The sequence below is a fragment of the Olea europaea genome, unplaced genomic scaffold (assembly GCF_002742605.1).
Source record: "Olea europaea var. sylvestris unplaced genomic scaffold, O_europaea_v1 scaffold2415, whole genome shotgun sequence".
NCBI classification, from domain to species: domain Eukaryota; kingdom Viridiplantae; phylum Streptophyta; class Magnoliopsida; order Lamiales; family Oleaceae; genus Olea; species Olea europaea.
In genome coordinates this window covers 13,524-30,169 of record NW_019242323.1, presented here as the reverse complement: position 1 = coordinate 30,169, position 16,646 = coordinate 13,524, and the positions used below count along the sequence as shown (strand labels likewise).

The 16,646-nt window shown below is 34.9% G+C and overlaps 4 protein-coding genes across 8 annotated transcripts; 2 read left to right on the top strand and 2 right to left on the bottom strand.

The window, feature by feature from the left end:
- The first annotated feature begins 389 nt into the window (after positions 1 to 389).
- Positions 390 to 1,552, top strand: LOC111382008 (2-hydroxyisoflavanone dehydratase-like). Its single transcript, XM_023005865.1, has one exon. It carries the CDS (start codon positions 491 to 493, stop codon positions 1,457 to 1,459), a length of 969 nt encoding a protein of 322 aa, XP_022861633.1. The 5' UTR covers positions 390 to 490; the 3' UTR covers positions 1,460 to 1,552.
- Positions 1,553 to 4,119: 2,567 nt separating this feature from the next.
- LOC111382009 lies at positions 4,120 to 6,657 on the top strand. Of its 5 annotated transcripts, none has more exons than XR_002700449.1 (3): positions 4,120 to 5,706; positions 5,801 to 5,889; positions 5,991 to 6,657. XR_002700449.1 is itself a non-coding variant. In XM_023005868.1 (3 exons), the coding sequence occupies exons 1-2, from the start codon at positions 5,218 to 5,220 to the stop codon at positions 5,887 to 5,889; spliced, it is 582 nt and encodes a 193-aa protein (XP_022861636.1). In that variant the 5' UTR covers positions 4,120 to 5,217; the 3' UTR covers positions 5,991 to 6,657. The 5 variants fall into 5 exon arrangements, 3 of the variants coding, with proteins under 3 accessions (XP_022861636.1, XP_022861634.1, XP_022861635.1); XR_002700448.1 differs by having other exon boundaries at positions 5,801 to 5,894; XM_023005868.1 differs by having other exon boundaries at positions 5,797 to 5,889.
- A 366-nt stretch (positions 6,658 to 7,023) lies between these two features.
- Positions 7,024 to 7,902, bottom strand: LOC111382004. The gene has a single exon (XM_023005860.1). It carries the CDS (start codon positions 7,900 to 7,902, stop codon positions 7,024 to 7,026), a length of 879 nt encoding a protein of 292 aa, XP_022861628.1.
- Positions 7,903 to 13,887: 5,985 nt separating this feature from the next.
- LOC111382002 lies at positions 13,888 to 15,326 on the bottom strand. The gene is made up of 4 exons (XM_023005859.1): positions 15,142 to 15,326; positions 14,981 to 15,028; positions 14,453 to 14,916; positions 13,888 to 14,148 (listed from the first exon to the last, which is right to left on the bottom strand). Exons 1-4 carry the CDS (start codon positions 15,324 to 15,326, stop codon positions 14,111 to 14,113), a joined length of 735 nt encoding a protein of 244 aa, XP_022861627.1. The 3' UTR covers positions 13,888 to 14,110.
- Between the last annotated feature and the right edge of the window lie 1,320 nt (positions 15,327 to 16,646).

Here is a 16,646-nt window from a genome sequence, read left to right as displayed (position 1 = left end):
AAACCCCCCCTTTTTGTTTTTTTTTTTTTTTTTTTTTTTTTTTTTTTTTTTTTTAAATCTCTAAATTGACAACCCTAATAATGAATCAATATCTTAGATTATAACTATACACCGAGCATAAATCTGCTGCTAATTAAGTTATTTTGCATGTTGAAAAACCTACTAAACTATATATTTAATCGACGATCATATAGCAGCAAAATAATTCAGTTCAACACATCGATATCATTCATGAAGCAAACCAATTAAATTAAACCCTCGAAAGTTATCGTTTAAAATGCAATCTTTATGGGCCCCTACGATTTTTCTTCACAATTACGTAGGATCTGGAATAAGAATTTTTAAATATGGAAAAACAAAAACAATTCAATCGATCTAGTCAAGTTTGACACGGAATCTTTTGGCATATACAATTGACTTTTACAAATGTTGTGTAAAATCTTCAAATCTAACACTATCTACTGGTTCTCTTTCTATCAACCACACTGCCATGGCTTCGGACACCGCCAAAGAGGTTCTCACCGACCTCTCTCCGATTATCAAACTATACAAAGATGGTACAGTCGAGAGGCTCATCGATTCACCCCATGTTCCTCCGTCGCCGGACGATGCTGTCAACGGCGTAGTTTCTAAAGACTTAAACATTTCGCCAGTTGTTCAAGCCAGACTATACCTCCCAAAACTCAAAGAACCAAACCAAAAGCTCCCAGTTTTGGTTTATTACCATGGCGGTGGATTTTGTCTCGGATCCGCCTTCACTTTCCTCGAGAACCGTTACATTAACATATTAGCCGCTACAGCAAAAGCTTTAGTCGTTTCTGTTGAATACAGGCTCGCCCCTGAAAACCCTTTGCCTATAGCCTATGAAGATTCCTGGACTGCTCTTCAATGGGTAGCTTCTCACCTTACTGAAAACCCTGGCATCGAAAAGGAACCATGGCTAACTGAGCACGGTGATTTCAGTAAGATCTATATAGGTGGTGACAGTGCTGGAGGCAATATAGTTCATAATATTCTTCTCCGAGCTGGGGCAGAACCTTTACCTGGGGATGTGAAAATCGTGGGTGGATTTCTATCTCATCCTTACTTCTGGGGGTCAAAGCCACTTGGGTCCGAAACAAAAGAAGAAATTGAGCAGAGTCTACTATATAAGATTTGGTTATTTGTTTATCCATCAGTTCCTGGTGGGATTGACAATGCTATGATCAATCCATTTGTTGAAGATGCACCGAGTTTATCGGGGCTGGGGTGTTCAAGGCTGCTGGTTTGTTTAGCAGAGAAAGATTCATTGACGTCGAGAGGAATTCTTTATGTTGAGACCGTAAAGAAAAGTGGTTGGAATGGGGAGGTGGAGATAGTGGAGGTTGAAGGAGAAGATCATTGCTTTCATGTCTTGAATCCTGAAACAGAGAAAGCAAAGGATCTGATCAAGCGTCTGGCTTCTTTTATTTCCCACTGAAATTATATTTTTTCTTTCTTCAGTTTTTGTTATGATTTCAATCTTCTTGTGGAAAAAAATTGTCGGATGAAATTTTTCATGCTTTGGGTGCAAGTCAATGTGTGGTGGCGTATTTGGTTAACGACAATAACTATGATAAGACAGATTAACTAATGGGAGCGAAGCTGCTATTACAAGTATGCCCTCTTGACTAGTTTCATGGATTTTTCACGTTTAGAGGCCTATATATATGAGTTAGTATTTCCTCATTTATTATTTTCAGTTTTTATTCCTTTGACTAGATGTTAGGTATATACCTCCTCCTATCATTTAATCATTTATATCATGATAGGAAAATCTTAGTAACCTAAAAAGCGAGGAAATGGTGGTAGATAGCCAACCAAAAGAGCCATTTTTCTAAAATATCATTGACTACTGTTTAAAAAAAATAAAAATTGAAAAAGCTGTAAAAACCTTAAAAACAATGAAAACTTAATATTGCCTCTAACAAATCACTCTCAAACTGACGTCTGGAGAAGAAATAGCAAATAAATCGACGACTTTTTTTTAGAAGGAGACCGACCGGTCACCATTAGAGACAAAGAAGGTAAGTTTTGCTTATTTTTCCCCCATTAATCTTTGAAATTGGATGTTGAAGGCTTATTTTGTTGCAAATAGTGGTAGAAATCCTTGTAGATTATGTGAAATTACTGAAAATTGCATTTTTTGATGTGCTTTTGGATCGAAGATCACAATTGTAGACTCTTTGAAATTACTGGAAATGGCGATCTCCAGCACCTGGTCGAAGAAGAAAGGTGTCCAGACGGCCAGGCCGTCTTTTCCAGATGGCGGTCCATGAATTTTTCCTCAATTTTTTTCATTGTATTTGAATAAATAATTTAAATACACAAAAATAAATAATGAAAATTTAAATAATAAATAAATGATTATTTAAATGATAAATAAAAAATGTAAATAATGAATAAATATTAATAATCAAAATATGTAATTAAAATTTAATTGAAATAAATTTCTAACATTTAAAATAAATAATTAAATATTCACATTTACTTGTTCAATAAATAATTTAAATAATAAATGAATATAAATAATATAAATGACCAATTGAAACAAATAAATGAAAAACAATTGAAATAAAGAATGAATGAATAATTAATTTGAATACACAAAAATAAATAATGAACATTTAAATAATAATGAAATGATTATTTAAATGATAAATAAAAATGTAAGTAATGAATAAATGTTAATAATCAAAATATGTAATTAAATTTAATTGAAATAAATTTCTAACATTTAAAATAAATAATTAAATATTTACATTTATATGTTCAATAAATAATTTAAATAATCAATAAATATAAATAATTAAATCAAATAATTTAAAAGAACAATTGAAACAACTAAATGAAAAACAATTGAAATAAAGAATGAATAAATAATTAATTTAAATACGCAAAAATAAATAATGAACTTTTAAATAATAATGAAATGATTATTTAAATGATAAATAAAAAAATTAAATAATGAATGAATGTTAATAATCAAAATATGTACTTAAAATTTAATTGAAATAAATTTCTAACATTTAAAATAAATAATTAAATATTTACGTTTATTTGTTCATTAAATAATTAAAATAATCAATGAATATAAATAATTAAATCAAATATTTTAAATGAACAATTGAAACAAATAAATGAAAAACAATTGAAATAAAGAATGAATAGATAATTAATTTAAATGCACAAAAATAAATAATGAACATTTAAAGAATAACGAAATGATTATTTAAATGATAATTAAAAATGTAAATAATGAATAAATATTAATAATCAAAATATGTAGTTAAAATTTAATTGAAATAAATTTCTAACATTTAAAATAAATAATTAAATATTTACGTTTACTTGTTCAATAAATAATTTAAATAAACAATAAATATAAATAATTAAATCAAATAATTTAAATGAACAATTGAAACAAATAAATGAAAAACAATTGAAATAAAGAATGAACAAACAATAATTATATTTGAAATAATAAACAAATAAAAATAATCAAAGTAAGTAATTAAAATTTAGATAAACAATTGAAATAAATATCTAACAATATGTAAATAATTACATATTTACATTTAAACGTTCAATAAATAATTTAATAAAAGTAATTAAATAAACAATTACAATAAATAATTAAAATTAAGATTCAATAAACAATCAAAATAAATGTTAAATAAACAATTGAAATAAAAAATGAACATTTAAATAAAAAAAGTAATTTAATAACTAAGAAATATAAATATTCAAAGTAATTTATTTAAATAAGTAATTAAATATAAATAATCAAAATTAATTAAATAAATAATTGAAATAAATAATAAAGAATTAAAATAAACTATGAATTTTTTTATTTTTTATTTTTACAAAAATTAGTTTTTCGCTTTTTATAATTTGTTTTCTAATTTTGTAATTCATTTCTTTATTATCTGTTATTTCGTGCGTATATTACTTACAGTTCGATTAGTAGGATTTTGTGACATTCTGTTTCAAATGTTCTAACATTTGAAATTTTGCAGGATAGATTACCATTTGTAACTTTGCCAGCTTCACAGAAGTGTTGGATTCTTTGGACGAGGAGCACGCAGAGATATTACGTCGATCCTGCCTATGGCCCCTGTATTCGCTGCGCTTTGTACTGTTTTCTGGACAATTGATCGATTCATTACTATGTCGATTGCTTAAACCAGTTGATGGAGATGCCCTTCACTTTGATCTTGGGGGCAAGATTACTACATTTTCCATATTCGAGTTTGCCCTCATCACTAGATTGAGATGTACAGGCGAAGAGGTGGTGAGGGCCAATATCCGACAGACAAGGAGCTGTTGAATGATTATTTTAATGGTACACGACAGTGACACTGGTACAGTTAGGAGATGCATTCAGGGATGTGACCAGATGTCCGACAAGTTGAAGTTGGAGACGGTGTTTATTCTCGAGAGCGTACTAAGGTGTCATCACAAGAAGACGTCGATTGACGTTTTTCATTTGCAAGTTGTTGATGGCATCGATACGTTCAACGACTATCCATGGGGGCAGAGATGTTTTGTCGATACTTTATGCGTCTTCAGGAGGGGGCATTCGATGCCTAGGGGAGACAAGCCGAAGCGTAAGTATGATATATATGGCATATCGTTAGGTTTGCAGGTAAATGTTTAACATAATCAGAGTGCTTTCATCGATGACATGTTCTGACTTATGATGGAGATCAGAGGCGACGTAGCAGACTTACGAGGCGAAGTAGCTGACTTACGACATGATGTCGGGATAGTACAAGTCGGTTTAAGAGAGCTTTATGCTTGGATCGTAGCGATACGGGGCGACATAGCAGGCCTGCGTGGGACTGGCGGGTATCAAAGTGGGACTGGTGAGTATCGGGATCGGGGGGTGGTGGAGGGACTGGTGGTTATCAGGGTCGAGGGGATACGTTGACTCGTTGTGGGCATCGGATGATGCATTAGCTTCATATCTCGGTGGCCCGATAAAGATGGAGATGGAGGATCATGCCCTGATGGAGATGGAGGCAGAGGGAATACTTGAGGTGGAAAGGGTGCCGGAGAAGGTCGTGAGGGTGTCGGGGGAGGGGGTACCTGAAGTGAAAAATTGAAGAGGGTGCCGGAGGAAGAGGAGGTCGTGAGGGTGCCAGAGGACGGGGGGTACCCGAGAATGAGGTCGAGAGGGTTTCGGAGGAGAAGGTCATGAGGGTATCGGTGGAGGACGGGGTACTCGGGGCGGAAGTCGAAAGGGTGCCAGAGGAGGAGGAGGTCGTGAGGGTGTCAGAGGACAATGAAGTACTTAAGGCGGAGGTCGGGAGGATGCCGGAGGAGGAGGTCGTGAGGGTGTCGGAGGAGGAGGGGGTACCTGAGGCGGGGGTCAGGAGGGTGCCGAAGGAAGAGGGGGTACCATCTCGGATGCTAGAATCGTCGGACGTAGTTTTTGTGTCGGAGGGGACAAAAGAGGCGGTCCCGATGGTAGGTGAGGGGATACCGGAGATCGAGAAGGTGTTGCGTGTCGGAGCTGGTGGTCAGCAAGAGGCCGAGGGCACCATTACAGTACGTCGTTTCTCTGTTTATCACGAAAACGAAGAGGAGGAGGTTCGTCGACGGCATGCACCCCAATTTATTCAGGGAGGTGGACCACGCCAAGTAGAAAGAGTTCGAAACGGAGTGGAGAGAATTTACGTCTGGGTAAGTATTATATTATTCATTAAGGATTAGTACATTATGCAGATGCTGACACATCTATATTTAACAATTTCTTTTCTTATTTTTTCAAAGCCAGCCGCAAGATTGCTCATAAGACGATTTCGGACGCTTACAAGTGTTTTTACGACATCACTACTTCGAGGGCTTGGCTTGCCGACGATATAAGTGAAGTAGTAATATTGTTATTTATTACGTATACATATTTTTGAGTTTTTGAATTTATGAAATTAAATAACTCCTTTTTTAATTGGTGTTTCCTTATACAGCACATTGACTTCGCCATGGATTTGCTACGAGATTGAGCTGAAAGTCATCCAAGATTGTTCAACATTCCTGGCCGACTCATATTGAACACTGAGTTCATACGTGCCGTTGACATTGATTACAGATGCTCCAAGCTATGGGTAGCGAGTACACGATGCCTACATACATGATGGAGTAGGTCGTAGGGATGTGGCCGAGTGTCAGGAGATAGCCATGGGAGGGTTGTACGCATCTGTATATCCCAGTGTGTGTGAATCATCACTACATTACAGTGGAGATTGTATTCGCCGATTCAACTATGTATGTGTATGACCTCGATCATTCATTCCCGACACAAGGTCAATTCGAGAAAAATTTGGAGTCGGTGTCCGTGATCGTCCCCATGCCGGCTAGGCGAGCGAACATCACTGTGCAAGATAGACTGGCCACCGTGCGGGACACGACGACGGCGAGACAGCAAATATCGTAAGTGTTTGTTATTTTATTTTTTAATTTACAACGAACGTTCTAGTTAGAAGATAATGTGCTACTACAATATTTTGTAATTATAGGGGTGATTACGACATGTTCGTCATCAAGTATATAGAATTTTTGAGTGTACCACAGAAGGTTGATGCAATCAACCAGGCACGGATACAAAATTGGATAAATAAATTAGCTTGTGATTTATTTGAATTTAATGGTGATCCATAGATATTGGAGCCGCATTTTTTAAAATAATTGTACATATTGTAACATCTAAACATTGTATATTTCATTCATTCATTTGTAGTTATAAAATAATTGTAAAACGTATATTATTTTTCTAATATTTAATTTTTATTTTATAATTTATGTGTTTATTTAAATGTTTCATGACGTATTTATAATGTTTGAGTATATTGTGAAGAACGTACTGTGTTTAAAAAAAACTTCAATTACTACGAAACTAATTAATGAAATATTGAAATAAAAAAATTAAATCTAATAATTAACATTAAGAATATGCATAAATAATTAACATCAATGTTACAAATAATATTACATAAACATTAGTTATACATCTGTTACGTTGTCATGTAGAGAGATCTGACTTGTACAAAATCTTTTAGTATGTCCTGTTGCACCGTACCTGTCGCACTTACAAGGTCGTAGAAATTCTCCGATCGATGGTATTTTAGACGTTCGTATACATTCAGGAGTACGTGGGCTGAGTGCTGGTGACAACAAGTTATTCAATGAGAGAATGTGACCGAGAACTTCCCACTCAACTTCATTCGGTACAGGAAATATGGTTTCGACATATGCTACTCTCCAAGAACCAGTCGTGTAATAAGCACTGCATAAGGTGTGTGGTAGAATTCCTCTATACATAGCCACTGCCACTGCACGTGTACACGGAAAACTCTCCAACTGAAACTGTCTACATGTACACGTGTTATTATTCAAGTCGATGATGTATCCGAAATTACGTGCACATCTCACGAAGAAGCGAAACTGATCCAGTGGTTCTACACATACCTTTCTTGCTACATCTAGAGTCTTGAAGAGTTTATCTTCCTGAGTCGGGGTTAGCACACTTATGCAACACTGTGATTCCTCACGACGATCATGAAACCATTGTTGCAACTTATCACGAATGTTCTCAAGCATTGCGAGAATTGGTAACTCTCGATCTTTCTTGAATAAGGCATTGAGCGACTCCGCATTGTTCGACGTCATCATGTTGTATCTACGTCCTAGAAAATGTGATCGTGCCCAATGTTCGATGCCCATCTCTGTCAGATACTCCCATGCATCATAGGATTTACTTTCTATTTCGATAATAAACTTTTCAAATTCTTGAAAACTGTAAGCTTTTACAGCTTTTCTAAATAACGTAACGATGTCCTTGCCTCGATACTTGATTTTCAGATTTTCTTGTATATGGTACATACAATAACCATGATATGCCTCAAGGAAGACTTCGGCGATACCGTTAATTATTGACTACCTTCGATCGGTTACGAATGCGAGGTTCTCAACATTCTCAATTACTTCCCTCAACTTCGTAAAAAAACCAACGCATTGCTAAATCATTTTTTCCATTGACTATGTCGAATGCAAGAGGGTAAATTTGGATGTTAGCATCTTGACATGTTGTAATAATCAACTTGCCCCCGTATCTTGCCTTAAGAGTTGTACCGTCGACTAGGATTATGGGTTGCACTGCGTTTCGAAATCCTTGAACACATTGTCAAAGGGCTATAAAGAAATACTTGAAGCGATTCTCGTCATCATTCTCAATAAAAAAATGTCGATCCAGTATTAATTATTCCCTTGTTATAGCAAAACCTGACCAATTTAAATAAACGATAATCATAATTTAAATAATTAAATAAATAATATTATATAAACTGAAAAATTAATAATTGAATTAAATAATTAATTAGACATTAAATAAGGAATCAATAAATAATTAAATAAACAATTGAAATTAATGATTCAATTAAATAATTAGTTAGACATTAAGCAAACAATTGATTAAATAATTAATTAAACAATTGAAATGAGTAATTAACATTTGAAATAAATATTAAATAAACATCTAAATAAAGAAATATCTGGCTAATTTAGCATAACTCTCCTCGGTTGAACCCAATAAGTCCTCCAACGCACATTCTTTGGCCTTCCAAGCCTTTTGATAGCTCACGACCACCCCGTACTCTCGACGAACGTCATTAATGATGTCCGAAGGTCTGTAGATTGTTCGTAGATTCTGAAACCTGTACATTACTTCTCGACCAATGAACCATGATCGGGCTTGCCTATGATTATTTCGACGAATATTCACTTTGCAAGTATGTACTCGTGCATACTTACGAACTACAAAGAACTCATTTGTGTCTATTTTCGTTACTCGCAAACGCCAAAGGCAACTGTCGTTAACGCAGACAATTGTGTAAGTCGATTTTTTTGATTTTTTCACTTTAAACTCAAAATTGTGTTTTAAAGCAATTCGGTGAATAGTTTCTTGCAAATCTTTCTTCGTGTCAAACAGTTGCTTGATATACAAATTTTCATCATCGGGGACTACACGCGAACAATTAGAGGACCATGCAGTCGGTCTAGCCTGTGAGCTCCCACTTGACTCGTGTCTCAGACCGAATAAAGCAATCAAATTCTCATTTGTAAAGTCATTATCTCTTTCGTTATCTTGAACTATCGAGCAAATTCTGTGTGTAAAAGTGAGATCATGGTGATGAGCAACTGTCTCTGGAATAGCCACAACATCATCACGAACTATCTTCACTGTGTCCCAAAACTCATTCACATTACAATCCCCTCCATTGAAATCTTCGTGTTCACTCTCGAGGACATTCTTCTTCATCAAAGTTACGCAAATAAGAATCGCACGCTTCTAATTCATTTCAATTAAAACCTTCATTTCAGCTTCAGAAGTAACCATTATAGGTTGAATTGAAATGGATGTATGCTCGTCCATTAGAAATCCCAATTCCATATCGTATTCAAAGGGATCGACTTTCAGCAAGTTTTGTATCTCATTGTACATTTATGCATATGATGTATTTGATGTTATCACAATTGCAGTACAACCATGTCGTTCACTCATCCATTTTCACACCCATCGATCATTTTCATTCATTTCAAATTCATCACAGTAACAAATTGGGACAGCAGTTGATCCTATAGCTGCATTAGGAAACATCATTTATTAAAAAAATTGTAATTACGATAATAAAAAATGAAAAAAAATATGTTAGGCAAGACACACACACACATTAAAAAAAAGGCCCAGGTGTTCGGGCCGAATGTAAACAGTCGAATCGGATGTTAACGTTCGACCCAGACGCCTGGGCCGGCTGTCTGTCTGACCATTTTGCTGATTTTTACTAAACAGATGATTTTTTTCTCGTTTTTGCTAAAAGAAAAAATTATACATCCGTTTAAAACTATAAAAATTTATTTTTCTAAAATTATACGCTGAAATAAGATTTAAAGATTCAAACAATGTACTAATTTAGCAAAAATGAAATTAAAAATATGTATTTATACTTACCAATTTCGAGTGCTGGCTGTGAGTAATATTTTTTTGTTGAGCCTTTGATAATTTTGTGAGATTTCAATGTTCAAGCAGATGGAATGAGAAATTTCTTTTTAATTGTGTTGGAGAATCTGATAAGTAAAGTGATTTCGTTTTGAAATTTAAGTGGAAGTGTTTGGATTTATTAATATTTTGAAAGAAGGTATTATTGTCTTTTGAACAAATAATACATTTTTGTAATTACAAAACATGATAAGGGCAAAAACAATATTCACTCTTCAAAATACCCTTTTGGTGAGTGCAAAAAAATTTTGGTCAATGTCACAAAGTGATTTTTTGACTAGGTTCTTTTGAAAATTACCTCCTAAAAAGCACCATGAAATTCAAGATCAGGTCAAGCAGGAAGTTGAAGACGGAGCACTTGGATTGGTAAACCAAGTACAATAGACTGTGATGGCGCTTTACTTTAAATAAAAAAAAAAGCCTAATGAAAACACGTACTCTAGTTCAATTTGGGCTCAATTATTCAAACAAGGGTTACGCTATTGGAACCCAAGATGCCATAAGATGCCTTCCCATGAAACTCGAGTCTATTGAAAAATAAAAAAATCAATGACACGTGCCTTAGTTCGAAGTTTGGTTGCCAAACATTGCATAAACAGTGTTATATTGTCCTTGAGCAATTTATGGAGTCAAGAATTGAGAGATTATCGCTCATCGTAATTTGTTGAAACAAATTTATTTTTCTTTTTGTTCTCTTAGTCTACATGTATGTTCAATCTCTGAATTCTACAGAAGATCTCTACCTATTGAACACATTATATACAGAATCAGTTTGATTATAAATATTTAATCGGAATGATTAACATTTTTGTAAAAAATATTTTTTTAGAATGTTATAAGAAATCTTTATTTTGTTCTCGCATTTATCCAAGTTTAGCAACTAAAAAAAAAAAGGAAAAAAATCGCTGGCAAATATTTACTATGTCAATCTCTCTTTCATTCATAGGATTCATTTGAGACTTTTCCCTGTAAACAATCCAAAAGAAAATAAAGAAAAAGGAGGAGGCTAGGGTTTCATTGATACTACATTAATTAATTGAATGCTAAAAGATGATTTAACCTAAATACAAAGAGAATATATATAGGCTAAACAAAGGAAACTAAAAAGGACTATTCTACCCTTAATAATTAATAAATAATTCTATATTTCTTAACATCTCCCCTCAAACTCATGATGCGGCAGCTATAAGCATCGAGAGTTTGCCAACTAGAAAACGAAACCGAGAAATAGAATGCGACTTGGTAAAAAAATCTGCAAGCTGCAAAGAAGAAGAAACAAAGGGCAAAGTAATTGTGCCATGCTTGAAATGATAACGAGTAAAATGACAATCGATCTCAATGTGCTTAGTTCGTTCATGAAAAATCGAGTTGTGAGCAATCTGAATAGAACTTTGGTTGTTGCAATACATAGCAGTGGGATGAGAAAGAAAAACTCCCATATCTGCAAGTAACCAACGTAACCAAACAATCTCTTTAGTAGTAGATGCCATAGCACGATATTCTGCTTCGGTAGAAGATTGAGAAACAATAGATTGTTTCTTACTTTTCCAAGAAATAAGAGAATCGCCCAAAAAGATACAGAAACCAGTAACAGACTTGCGATCTGTGGGATTACTGCCATGATCAGCATCAGAGTATGCACGCAGCTCCAAGGAGGAGGTGGATGGAAGTAACAGACTCTGAAAGACTGTACCCCGAAGATATCGCAAAATGCGAAGAACAGCTGCCCAATGAACTGTAGTGGGAGAAGCAACAAACTGACTAACAATATGAACAACATATGCAATATCTGGACGAGTAATAGTGAGATATGCCAAGCTCCCAACAATAGTACGATATAAAGTAGGATCTGACAAAGGTAAACCGTCAGAAGAAGAATACTTCGCGTTAACCTCAATTGGAGTATCAACAATCTAATTATCAGTAAGTTTTGCCCGCTCAAGAATATCCGCAACATATTTCGACTGAGAAAGAAGATAACCTCTGGGTGTGAAGGCTACCTCAATACCCAAACAATATCGTAGAGAACCTAAATCTTTCATTTCAAACTGTCTAGCTAACTCTGTCTTCAAAACTGAAATACCATCAATATCATTACCAGTAATAATCATGTCATCAACATATAAAGATAGAATGATACGACCTGCATCAGTGCTCTTAACAAAAAGAGCAGAATCATGACTACTAGAAGCAAATCCAAGGGAAGAGATCACAACAGAAAATTTTTCAAACCAAGCACGAGGTGCTTGTTTGAGACCATACAACGGTTTCTTGAGCTTGCAAACATACCCAGAATCATGTGAAACACCAGGAGGGGGTGCCATATAAACCTCTTCTTGAAGATCTCCATTCAGGAAGGCATTTTTAACATCAAGTTGAGAGATAAGCCACTGACGAACCGAAGCTACTGCAATAAGTGTACGAATAGTAGTCATTTTTGCAACAGGAGCAAATGTCTCCTCATAATCCATACCATACTGTTGAGAGTATCCCTTTGCAACCAACCTAGCTTTGTATCGCTCAATTGACCCATCAGAATTAGTCTTGATCTTATACACCCAACGACAACCAACAACTCTCTTACCAGAAGGTAAATGAACCAAATCCCAAGTACCAGTCTTATGCAAAGCAGAAAGTTCCTCATCCATAGCTTGCTGCCAAAGAGGATCAAGAATTGCCTCTTTATAGGAAGAGGGCTCAGAGAGACAATGAATAGAAGCTAAAAAGGTAGAAAATGATGAAGAATAACAAGAATAAGCAAAATCTGGTAACTTTGTAGACTTACAAATGTGTATGGATTGACGTAGAGGCGGATCCACAATCTCAGATGGAGCTTGAGGGATCGTAGGAGAAGAAGACGCTTCAGGTGTGCCGGAGAGTAAAATGTCAGTACCTGCGGAATGATTAGTACGAGTTGGTTGTAAAGACAACGGGGTAGGAATATGAGAATGGACATTTGAAGTAGTAGGCTCCTGAGAAGACAAACTATCAGGATTGTCAGAAAAAGGATCTATACGAATAAGATCAGATCTAGTCAGACTATGAGTAGTGGATGGAATAGAAAAAAAAGGTATATGCTCGAGAAAAACAACATGACGAGACACATAAAATTTCTGAGTTATTGGATCAAAACAACGATACCCCTTTTTACCTTCACCATAACAAAGAAAAACACAAATTGCAAATCGAGATGACAACTTGTTGCGTTCTATATGAGGACGAAGAACGAAACAAGTACAACCAAAAACTCTAAAGAGAGAATAATCAGGGGTATACCCATACAACTTTTCAAAAGGAGAAAACCCTGAAATATGAGAAGATGGAATTGTATTAATCAAACCTACAGCAGTAAGAACAGTTTCACCCCAAAACACACTAGGGACAGATGCAGACAACAAGAGAGAACGAGCAGTTTCAACAATGTGCCTATGTTTTCTTTCAGCAACACCATTTTGCTAAAGAGTATCTGTACACGAAATTTGGTGAATAGTTTCATCTAAAGCAAGCAGCTCACAAAATTTATTAGAAGTGTATTCCCCACCCAAATCACACCTAAAACATTTTATGACAGTAGAATGTTGAGTTTTAACAAGAGCACGAAAGGCTAAGTATATCTCAAAAAATTCAGAACGATGTTTCATTAAATAAACCCAACAATAACGAGTGTGATCATCAATAAAAGAAATATAATATCGAGACCCTCCTTTTGTGGCAACAGGAGAAGGCCCCCATATATCAGAATAAATTAAATCAAATGGGGAAGAAGAAACATAAATACTTTGATTAAAAGATAAAGCTGAAAATTTTGCCAGTTTGCATCCACTACAATCAGAAATATCACAAGGGTGTAAATTTTCTAAAACCCCTGTAGAAGCTAAAAATCTCAAACGAGACGACGAAACATGACCTAGATGAGAATGCCATAAATAAAAACTAGAAGAAGAAGGACTCAAACGAAACGAAGACAAATCAACACTAGTAGCGGCAGCAGCAACTGGCACTTTTAGCTCATCCAAAATATATAGTACACCATTCCTACGGCCTGTCCCAATCAGCTTCTGAGACTGCAGATCCTGCACATAACAAGAAGAAGAGGAAAATGTGACTAAATTACCAGAATCACATAACTGACCAACGGAAGCAAGATTTAATGTGAGATTCGGAATATGATAAACATTAGGGAGGGACAAGTGAGGTGTGACAACAGAACCAACACCTGCTAATGGCATAAGAGTGCCTTCAGCAGTCATGACAGCAATAGAGGACGAAGGGGACACAGAAGCAAAAGACGAAGAATTTGGAGACATATGATGTGAAGCACCAGAATCCAAGACCCCTACAGAATGTGACATACCTGAAGAACTATGAGGCACTGACCTATGGAAGAAGCAGACATAGCTTGAGGTTGTAAGGAGAGAAACTTCTGAAATTGCTCAGCCAAAGTACTAGGATCAGTGATAGGATCTGATGAAGCTACTGCTGCAGTATTAGATTGTGGTGGTCTATGAGCATTAGATCGTGATTGGTTGCCAGGCTTCCAAGCTTGAGATTGCTGCTGTAATTGATTCGACTGTCTCAACTTAGGACACTGAGCCTTCCAATGACCTTTATGCTTGCAGAAACTGCACTCGTCAAAGGCAACCCTTGTGTAAAGCTTATTTTGATTATTAGAGGATGGCTTAGAAGACACTGCTAATACAGAAGGCTTAGAAGCAGAAAGAATTCCATTTTCAGTGTAAGACTTAAGACGTATTTCTTCAGCCAATAACTCACTGATAACTGAGTCAACAGAAGGAAGTGGAGAACGATGCAAAATTGAACCTCTGAGTCCTTCAAAATCACTGCGAAGTGCCGTTAAAAATTGTACCAACTGTTACTGCTCTCTATGAGTAATATAGGCAGCACATGCCTTTAATTCTATCGATTCTGTAAGGGCCAATTGATCCCAATGATCTGTCATAGCAGAATAAAATTCCTGAATACTCATATTATTCTGATGAAGGGCTCGTATATAATTCTCCAATTGATACTGCTTTGCAAAATTTGACTGAGTGAATAATCTTTACAGATGATCCCAAACCTTCTTTGCTGTCTCATACTTCGCCAACTCTCTACCTATGGAATGCTCCACAGAGTTGTTAATCCAAGTAATAATTTTTGAATTGTTTGTTTCCCAAGCATCTATCAAACCAACATAACCCTCATTGGTATTCTCAGATTTCACAGAAGTTCCACTAATGAATCCCCACATCTTTTTACCCTTAAGAAAATTTCTCATCACGTAACTCCAATACGAATAATTCGTTCCATCCAACCTCACATTCACAAACTGAAGGGAATCGTCTCTTTCAGTAGCCATAATAAAAAAAAAAATAACAGATTCCAGAAATACCAGATTGCAGAAATATCAGATTTAACAGATTGCAAAAATATCAGATTTAACAGATTGCAGAAATACCAGATTGCAGAAATACCAAAAATAATGATCCACGAAAGCTGTGTTTGAGATTAAGTTTTTTCCCATGAAATCTAGCTATGATACCATGTTAAACAATCCAAAAGAAAATAAAGAAAAATGAGAAGGCTAGGGTTTCATTGATACTACATTAATTAATTGAATGCTAAAAGATGGTTTAACCTAAATACAAAAAGAATATATATAGGCTAAACAAAGGAAACTAAAAAGGACTATTCTACCCTTAATAATTAATAAATAATTCTATATTTCTTAACATTCCCAATAGATAAATTGATCTTCGGTAATTTCGTCATTCCAACTAGTGAATCATTAAGATTTATTTTTCTATAAAATCTTTTGCATTTCACAGGTTCCATTGTTTCCACCAGTTTGTACCTAATAGTATGTTCAAATTCTAAATGGAGCTCATAATTCAATTTTTTTCTTGAGTCAATCTCCTTACTCTTTATTGGCTCCAACCTCCCTTTTTTTTCTTGATTCATTACATGAAGGGCTGCTCTTACTCTTAAGAGTTCTCTTTCCCTATTTCGTCAGTCCTTTATTCCCGAGGACTGCATTAAACACTTAAGGGCAGTGTTTATTATTCTGAGTGAACATCAATTTTATGCTAAACTGTCAAAGTATGAATTTGGGTAGGGTGAAGATATTCTGCCTAAATAGTAGCCACATGTAAGAAATAAGCATTGATGCTTTATTCCACTATCTTTTACAAGATGACTCGTAAATCTTATCTAATGAAATTCTGCATTAGCGATATTCTTTTTCTCTCTCTTTTCTCATCCTTCAATTTATACACACCTTTCTTATTTCATTTTATTTTACAAGAATATGCCAACAAAATAAAAAATAATAATCAATTGCTACAAAGATATGATTGATTTTTTATGTCTTGACTACTACTTTAGATTCAGATAATACAAAGCGATGAATTAGTTATTAGTTTATACAATGGGACTGGTCCTTTTATAATCATAACCCTAAAGAACCAACGAGTCACACACCAAGTATAGCGATTATTTCAAATGGTCAATTGAATTTTTATCAACCTTATAGAATTAAGATATAAAAAAAATTCAAACAAAAGGAAGAACT

Coding starts and splice junctions, on each gene's coding strand:
- LOC111382002 (XM_023005859.1), bottom strand. CDS start 15,326: ATGTGGGGATTCATTAGTGGAACTTCTGTGAAATCTGAGAATACCAAT. Junction 14,917..14,980: donor ATCGATAGAATTAAAGGCAT/GTGCTGCCTATA, acceptor GGCACTTCGCAG/TGATTTTGAAGGACTCAGAG. Junction 14,149..14,452: donor TATGTCTGCTTCTTCCATAG/GTCAGTGCCTCA, acceptor TGTTATGTGCAG/GATCTGCAGTCTCAGAAGCT.
- LOC111382004 (XM_023005860.1), bottom strand. CDS start 7,902: ATGTACCATATACAAGAAAATCTGAAAATCAAGTATCGAGGCAAGGAC.
- LOC111382008 (XM_023005865.1), top strand. CDS start 491: ATGGCTTCGGACACCGCCAAAGAGGTTCTCACCGACCTCTCTCCGATT.
- LOC111382009 (XM_023005868.1), top strand. CDS start 5,218: ATGAGGGTATCGGTGGAGGACGGGGTACTCGGGGCGGAAGTCGAAAGG. Junction 5,707..5,796: donor TGGAGAGAATTTACGTCTGG/GTAAGTATTATA, acceptor ATTTTTTCAAAG/CCAGCCGCAAGATTGCTCAT.